We start from the raw sequence: 9,586 nt of genomic DNA, 5'->3' as shown, positions 1-9,586 counted from the left end.
GAGACAAAGAGCAACAAAGGAAGAGAAAAACAGAGAGTGAAAGAGACAGAGTGGGAGAAAAGGGGAGGAAAAAGAAAGAGAGAGAGAGAGAAATAAATACAAGTACAGTGTCTTTGTTCGAGGCACCCGGCTTTGGCAACATCAAGTGGACATATTTCAACCTGCAGCTTGTTTTTCTCTTGCGCTTCTCTGAGTATTGTCTCGCGGGCCGGATTCAATCCCTTAGCGGGCCTGATCTGGCCCGCGGGCCGCCTGTTTGACACCTGTGACTTAAGGTCTCAGTCCGACTACAAGTTTTCCGATTGCAATGGTTGAGTTAGTCCTTTCACTGTGTAAGTGGTTGTGCATGTACAAGCAGTTGGGCAATCCAATGCATGGGTTTATTATATCGATGCTTTTCCATTGTGGAGGTTTCGCCCAGCGAGTAATTTAGTCTAGAACCGCCACTGCCTGAACGCCAGGGACATTTGCAATGTTTAGACTGGATAAAGGACCACAAACTGTATCCAATTGGCGAAAGGTGTTCTCAATTCGAAAACTAGTTAAGATAATGTTGCCGGTTGTATTTGAGTTTGTGATCTATGTTCAAACAACACAAATCTATATGTCACGTGCAGGGTTGGGTAGGGTTACTTTAACTGGATTACTTTCATTTACCGTAATTTCCGCACTATAAGGCGCACCTAAAAGCCTTTATTTTTTTCAAAAGCTGACCATGCGCCTTATAATACAGTGCGCCTTATGTATGGATCAATATTAAGTCGCAAAGTCTTGCAACTAAGGCAAGCAGCCGTCAACCAGATTTTTTCCCCGAAGGCGAAGTAGTCTGCGGTGTATGCTGGGATTTATATACCGGCGTTTCATTTCCTAACCAATGTGTCAATCATCATTTGAATCAGTCAATATTGGCTAAAGTTATTCGGAGGTAAAGGGGGCAGATCCTTTTTTATCATTTACAGGCTCGCATAGGCTGAAGGGGCGAAACAAAGCCTGCCATTGGCCGAAAAAGATGAATGTGAATCACACGTTGGGTTGCACTACGGCATAGAGAAAACATTTTTTACTATTCTGTATTTGTAAATATTTTACTCTCCTGGATTTACTACACTCACGGTTGTAAGAAGACCACGGTTACGTATCATTATTGAACGTGATGGCTGCAAGAGAACTTAGGTGAGCTATGCGGCTTTATATTTTCCCGGTATCTTGTTTTAGAACGATCTTGATGTTTCTGCGATGAGTCTATTTTTAAACTAAATTCAATTCAAAGTGTTTCTTGTCATATGCACAGTAAAGAACTCCGTTTCCCTGCACAATACAATTCTTACTTTGCTGTCCACACAGTTGCCAGCAAAAAATAAAATGGAAACTAAGAAATATTTGGCATTTCTTGAATCCCAAGACTTTAACCTTCCGAATGATATTTGGAACGATGCATTTGAGTGACATCGTACGGACACCGCATCCGCACGTGTCTACGACACGTATTTGCTTCTTTGCAAGCTTTGGGAATGTTAAGGGGGTAATAAGTTGGACTGAACTATCTGACTGTTTTGTCGACGTTCCATTGTAGCGCCTTATAATCCGGTGCGCCTTATGTATGGAAAATATAGGACCAAAAACAATTTTTTGGGGGTGCGCCCTATAACCTGGTGCGCCTTATAGTGCGGAAAATATGGTACTTTTGGATTACTCCAATACCAAATATGCTAATAAAAGACAAAATAAACTAAATATGAATAAAATCACTAAATTTTGTGCAGGCTTGGGGAGTAACGGGATACATGGAACGGCAAAAATGATGTTGGCAAGCTGTTTGGATTTGTTTTCATTTTGTTTCTGTCGCATTTTATGTTAATTTTGCCAGAGATCAAAGAGATCAAAGCCAGGAGAGAAAGCCTACCACGTGTTGTGAGTCATAATTGTATTCAGTTAGTTTCTTTCGTCTTTTATTAGCATATTTGGTATCGGAGTAACCCAAAAGTAATTGAAAGCAATCCAGTTAAAGTAACCCTACCCAACCCTGGTCACGTGGAGATATTTAAAACATGTGCGTGCGTGCAAAATACGCGCTCCAAGGAGGTTGCGCGTTCACGTGCCACCTTACTCAAAGCAGCCCAGCGAAACGTCACAAGAAAATAACGATCGCTTGCGTCATCATTTGCTCCTCAAACTCTACATCTCGTCGCATTTTACAATTGCACCTATTTTATTTGCTCCACACCACACAACGAAGAAATCATTTCCAAGAGAAGGAGCTTGCTTCTCTCCCTCTCAAATGGATGTCGCATCCGAGGAAGGAAGATCCCACTCCGGCGTGGGACTTTGCGATTGTCCGGTGATGTGCAAGCGGAGAAATGCGAAAGCGAAGAAAAAACAGCGGAAAGAGTTGCTTCTCATCCAGATCGCCTTGTTTGGAGGCTTGCTTCTCGTCGTCAAGGGGTTTGCCTTTTTAGTTCACGCTTCAGGTAAGTGGATTTGTTTTTTATTCTTTCTAGTGAGCAATAAGCAGGGTTGGGTAGGGTTACTTTAACTTGATTACTTTCAATTACTTTTGGATTACTCCAATACCAAATATGCTAATAAAAGACAAAAGAAACTAAATATGAATAAAATGACTACATTTTGTGCAGGCTTGGGGAGTAACGGAATACATTTTTTGGTTTGAATAATTTTATTGACACTATTAACAGCAAATAAACAATGTGAGGTTTGAACAATTTTTCTCGACAATTTTAACAGCAATTAAGCATATTCACAATTTTGTTATATCTAACAATATGACGTTTTAACATTTTTTTCCGACATTTTTAACAGCAATTAAACACACAATTTCAATGTATCATATCCATGTTTTGGTTTGAACAATTTGGAACGGCAAAAATGATGTTGCCAAGCTGTTTGGTATTATTTTCATTTTGTTTCACTCGCCCTTTGTCAGTCCGTCAGCGAACCTGTTTTCACAAGGCAAGCATTTTTTGACTCTGACTAGCGCCGGCCCTGTTTTGTCACTCGTTTTCCACTCCTGATTTCCCTGTTTGTGTCCTGCTACGACCCGCTTTTTGACCCCGACCACGTTTTGATCTCCCGTCCCGGCTAACAACCCTTTTTTTGACTCCGACCACGTTCAGATGTCCCGTTCCAGCTAACGACCTTTTTTTCCGTTTAACTACGCTACGATCCCCCGCTCCGGAAGATCTACTTCCTTATTCAGAACACACTCCGATCCCGTGAGCGGCTTGCTTCCCGCGTCCAGCGAGTACCCTTTGGCTGGCGCTGACTTTCCTCTATATTTCAATAAACAGGGTTGGGTAGGATTACTTTAACTGGATTACTTTCAATTACTTTTGGATTACTCCAATACCAAATATGCTAATAAAAGACAAAAGAAACTCAATATGAATAAAATGATTACATTTTGTGCAGGCTTGGGTAGTAACGGAATACATGGAAGGGCAAAAATGATGTTGGCAAGCTGTTTGGATTTATTTTCATTTTGTTTCTGTCGCATTTGATGTTAGTTTTGCCGGAGATCAAAGAGATCAAAGCCAGGAGAGAAAGCTTACCACGTGTTGTGAGTCATAATTTTATTCATATTTAGTTTCTTTTGTCGTTTTTTAGCATATTTGGTATTGGAGTCATCCAAAAGTAATTGAAAGTAATCAAGTTAAAGTAACCTTACCCAACTCTGGCAATAAGACAGGTCAAGGGTTTATATGTATAACCCTTAATCACGAGGAGTCTCAAAAGGCTGCACATACTATTGCAGACTATGGACTATTATGACACCATCCCCTGATCTAAAACCTAAATGAGGGCAAGGAAAATCTCAAAAACCTCAACATGAGGAAACATTGAGAAGGGACCGCACAGGATGGCCAGGCTGCAATGGATGTTGCATTAACAAACAATACAATTGAAAATAAAATAGAGTATGATATAAAATACTAAATTAAAAGGGGACAGGTCGCAGGTTCGATTCCCGCCTCCTCCGTTTTATATGAAGTGTCCTTGGGCAGGACACTGAATCCCTAATGCCCCCGATAAGCAAGTAGTTGCCTTGCATGGCTGACGCTGCTATCGGTATGCCCCTTTGCCTCTTCCCATATTTATATTGTATTTACAGATTTTTGTTCACGAACAGAAACACTTTTGGTTGCATCTAGTTGCTTTATATAGGAGGAACTTTAAATTTTCCACAATAGTGAGTGTAGCACTTTACCGTTTCCTTTATTGTTGTTAAAAAAAGTCCACACCAGGCAAGGTGTAGCAACAGGTCAGGTAGGGTAGTGCTACAAGTGGATACAGAAAAGTGGATACAGAAAAACGGGGCTTGGATCAGGGATCGATACAGGATACTGGACAGACGGGACCACCATGAGGCTGTGTGGGAAGGTGAGCGCGTGTGTGTTAAAAGTTTATGCTTTTTGTGTGCCTGTCAGTCACACAAAAACATAAACTTAGCCAGTTGTGCTGGGTGAGAGGGAGAAAGACTGCTTTATTTACATATGGAAGTGGCGCTTTTAGAAAATTGGTGGACGGGAAAAGTATCGACAGCAGAACAATAGTATCAATCGATCCAAAGGCTTGCTTAGTATTGATAATATCAATATTTGGATCGATCTACCCACCCCTAGTGGGAAAAACTTGGAATTTTACTATCAATTCTATACCAATTAAACACAGGCTGTCAACCTTAGCCAATATCCCCCCTTATTAATGATTGCAATTCCCCTTAATAGAAAATTATAAACCTTACCTTAGTATTGATAATATCGATATTTGGATCGATATGCCCACCGCTAGTGGGCAATACTTGAAATTTTACTATCAATTCTATACCAATTAAGCACAGGCTGTCAACCTTAGCCAATATCCCCCCTTATTAATGATTGCAATTCTCCTTAATAGAAAATTATAAACCTTACCTTAGTATTGATAATATCGATATTTGGATCGATATGCCCACCGCTAGTGGGCAATACTTGGAAATTTACTATCAATTCGATACCAATTAAACACAGGCTGTCAACCTTAGCCAATATCCCCACTTATTAATGATTGCAATTCCCCTTAAAAACAATTATAAACCTTACCTTAGTATTGATAATATCGATATTTGGATCGATCTGCCCACCCCGTAGTGTACAATACTTGGAAATTTACTATCAATATGATACCAATTAAACACAGGCTGTCAACCTTAGCCAATAACCCCCTTATTAATGATTGCAATTGCCCTTAATAAACAATAATAAACCTTACAAACAAAACAAGGTGCCTATTTAGATAGATAGATACTTTATTCATCCCCGAGCTGAGAACAATACAATAATAAAGCAGAAAGAATACAATATACAACTACCCAATGTGACGTGCAAATGCCCACTGTAGCGTGTTGTATAGAATATCTAAATAGTGCTGCACAGAATACATATTGCAATAAAATTCGGTAATATGCAATGTAGGGGGGTGTGGTTTGATGTGGGCCTTTACTCTTCCGGGTAGAGTTAAAGAGCCTCATGGCATGAGGAAGAAAAGATCTCTTCAGTCTGTCCGTAGTACAAGACAGTGACAGCAGTCTGTCGCTGAAACTGCTCTTCTGTCTGGAGATAATGCTGTGCAGTGGATGCGATGGATTGTCCATGATTGACCGCAGCTTTTCCAGTGCCTGTCTCTCAGCTACTGTTGTCAGGCTGTCCAGCTCTGTGCCCACAACAGAGCTCGCTTTCCTCGCCAGTTTATTGAGACGAGAGGCATATTTACTCACAGTGTCACGATTACTCGTGCTGCTGGTTACCTTCTCCGTCCTATTTAAGCTCAGTCCTTTCACTCGCCCGTTGTCAGTCCGTCAGCGAACCTCTGCTTTCACAAGGCAAGCATTTTTTGACTCTGACTAGCGCCGGCCCCGTTTTGTCACTCGTTTTCCACTCCTGATTTCCCTGTTTGTGTCCTGCTACCACCCGCTTTTTGACCCCGACCACGTTTTGATGTCCCGTTCCAGCTAACGACCTTTTTTTCTGTTTAACTACGCTACGATCCCCTGCTCTGGAAGATCTACTTCCTTATTCAGAACACGCTCCAATTCCGTGAGCGGCTTGCTTCCCGCGTCCAGCGAGCACCGTATTTTCCGACTTTCCTCTATATTTCAATAAACAGGGTTAGGTAGGATTACTTTAACTGGATTACTTTCAATTACTTTTGGATTACTCCAATACCAAATATGCTAATAAAAGACAAAAGAAACTAAATATGAATAAAATGATTAAATTTTGTGCAGGCTTGGGTAGTAACGGAATACATGGAACGGCAAAAATGATATTGGCAAGCTGTTTGGAATTATTTTCATTTTGTTTCTGTCGCATGTTATGTTAGTTTTGCCGGAGATCAAAGAGATCAAAGCCAGGAGAGAAAGCTTACCACGTGTTGTGAGTCATCATTTTATTCATATTTAGTTTCTTTTGTCTTTTATTAGCATATTTGGTATTGGAGTAATCTAAAAGTAATTGAAAGTAATCCAGTTAAAGTAACCCTACCCAACCCTGTCAATAAACTTGTGAGTAACGTTACGCATCTGGTTTATTCCCGGACGCTGGCTATTTCAGCTGAAAATGAAAATCTCCATTCTGATCCCTGATTTTTTTCTTTTTTGTTCTATTCCCCCTTCCTTTAAGTCATTTTGTGCCTAATTTTACATAATATTTGGTCATGTTGGGATTAAAGAAGCAAAAACAACCTGAAGAGCCGTTTAGGACCCGAAAGAGCCGGTTCCTTTTAGTGAGCCGAGCCAAAGAAGCCGGTTCCCGACAAACTCTACTAACTTTACTCAACTTCGTTCTCTTTCGACTCTACTTCAAAATATCGCATTTAGGACACAACGTCGGGGAACCCGTGTATTTTTACCTTCGTGCACTGTAACTTTGACTTAAGTCGCTTCGTAATTAGTAATTTGGAGCCCTCATTTTTGAGTGCTGGCTAAATTTTCTTATGTGCTGAGGATGTGCAAGCAGTGCTCAATAGCGCACGCGCGCAACTTAGAGGGATCACTGTATTCAACACTATTCCCAATGACTAGTCCAACGAATATTGTGTAGCCTGTCGGAAAGAGAGATATCTAGAGAAACTGAGGAAGGCATTAGCACGGCTAGCGATCGACCCATAAAGTCTTCCTCCTGACATTTCAACCTTTAACATTGCCTCAGTGAACACATGGTCTACAAGTGTTAAATTAACACCGGTTCTTTTATTGTGTACACAATATAGCAGGATTAATTGGGCAAATAATAAACATTGTCTCTTTTGGCAGCAAACATGCAGAATCTGGGCAGTCAGCCATATGCTGAAAGCCTCAAACTTTCACTAATGTAATTGGCCCAACGTTTTTCTCCCTTCACTACATTGATTTTCTCTCAGTGGAACGTTTATTTCAAACCATTAATCTCAATGAAGCACCCGAATGTGATTAAATAAGCCATTGATGAAAACTGCAGACGTATGCACCACTTCCTTGATTTTGCTAATATAGATAGATAGATAGATAGATAGATAGATAGATAGATAGATAGATAGATAGATAGATAGATAGATAGATATATGAATGTATGGATATATGTATAGATAGATAGAGAGAGAGATAGATAAATAGATAGATGGGTGGATGGATATATGAATGTATGGATATACGTATAGATAGATAGATAGGTGGATGGATAGATAGATAGGTGGATGGATATATCAATGTATGGATATACGTATAGATAGATAGATAGATAGATAGATAGATAGATAGATAGATAGATAGGTGGATGGCTATATGAATGTATGAATAGATAGATAGATAGATATATGAATGTATGGATATATGTATAGATAGATAGAGAGATAGATAAATAGATAGATGGGTGGATGGATATATGAATGTATGGATATACGTATAGATAGATAGATAGATAGGTGGATGGATATATGAATGTATGGATATATGTATAGATAGATAGAGAGATGGGTGGATGGATATATGAATGTATGGATATACGTATAGATAGATAGATAGATAGGTGGATGGCTATATGAATGTATGAATAGATAGATAGATAGATAGATGGGTGGATGGATATATGAATGTATGGATATATGTATAGATAGAGAGAGAGATAGATAGATGGATAGATAGATAGATGGGTGGATGGATATATGAATGTATGGATATATGTATAGATAGAGAGAGAGATAGATAGATGGATAGATAGATGGGTGGATGGATATATGAATGTATGGATATATGTATAGAGAGAGAGAGAGAGAGAGAGAGAGAGAGAGAGAGAGAGATAGATAGATAGATAGATAGGTGGATGGCTATATGAATGTATGAATAGATAGATAGATAGATAGATAGATAGATAGATAGATAGATAGATAGATAGATAGATAGATAGATGGGTGGATGGATATATGAATGTATGGATATATGTATAGATAGAGAGAGAGATAGATAGATGGATAGATAGATAGATGGGTGGATGGATATATGTATAGAGAGAGATAGATAGATAGATAGATAGACAGATAGATAGATGGGTGGATGGATATATGAATGTATGGATATATGTATAGATAGATAGAGAGAGGGAGAGAGAGAAAGAGAGAGAGAAAAAAAGAGAGATAGATAGATAGATAGATAGATAGATACTTTATTCATCCCCGCAGGGAAATTCACAATATGCCACTACAGGGTAACTTGGAGTTAGACAACCCCGCCACCCAACAAAATAACGTATAACAAATTAATTGCTTAAAAGTATTTGTTCAAAGTGTGATATGGTTATACCATATCTGCCAGGACCAAAATGGAAACAGGACCCAATTGCGTTACGTTTCTCATAAGTTTTATTGGAGGAAAGAGAAAGGGCTGCGCCCACGATCCAGTGTTCGCTGGACACGGGAAGCAAGTCGCTCTCGTACTCGGGTGGTGCTCCGAACGCGGAAGTGGTTCATCCGTAGCGAGCAATGGTGGTGTCAGGGACGGAAAAAAACGGAAAAAAAGATACTACATAATCACAAAAAATACTACTATGGAAATACTATACAAGTACTTCAGAAATACTACAAAAATAGTACAAAACCAAAAATACAATAACCACAAAACTATGGAACTTCAATAAAAGTCCGACTTCAGAAATACAAAAAATAAAATCCCCTAAAAACTACTGTAATAATACAAAAATACTACGAAAATACTACAGAACAACAGAAATCTACTTCCAAATACAACAAAGGTACAACAGAATCACAAAAGAAATACTGGTGTGGAAATACTATCCAATACTTCAGAAATACTAAAAAAATAGTACAAAAATAAAACTACAGTAACAGCGAAATACTAACGCTTAACACTTAAATAAAAATCCGACATCAGAAATACTAAAAAAAAAACTAGAAAAACTCTACAGTGATACTTCAAATCTAAATAACAAATGGATGTCAAGAGACAGGACCCACTAGCGTTGCGTTTCTCACAAGTTTCTTTAGAAGAAAGACAAATGGTTGCGCCCACGATCCAGTGATTGCTGGACGCGAAAAGCAGGTC

General features: G+C 39.1%; 1 protein-coding gene across 1 annotated transcript in view; it reads left to right on the top strand.

The window, feature by feature from the left end:
* The first annotated feature begins 2,098 nt into the window (after window positions 1-2,098).
* Window positions 2,099-9,586, top strand: part of LOC148360710 (sodium/potassium/calcium exchanger 3-like) — a 54,868-nt gene continuing 47,380 nt past the window's right edge. Inside the window, exon 1 of the mRNA XM_088341608.1 lies at window positions 2,099-2,468. Within this exon, the coding sequence (XP_088197734.1) occupies window positions 2,279-2,468 (190 nt within the window). The 5' untranslated portion in view covers window positions 2,099-2,278. The remainder of the gene's footprint in view (window positions 2,469-9,586) is intronic.

Source organism: Urocampus carinirostris, chromosome 8 (genome assembly GCF_059441175.1).
Source record: "Urocampus carinirostris isolate Australia breed hairy pipefish chromosome 8, RoL_Ucar_1.0, whole genome shotgun sequence".
NCBI lineage: Eukaryota > Metazoa > Chordata > Actinopteri > Syngnathiformes > Syngnathidae > Urocampus > Urocampus carinirostris.
This window is presented reverse-complemented; position numbering and strand designations above follow the sequence as displayed.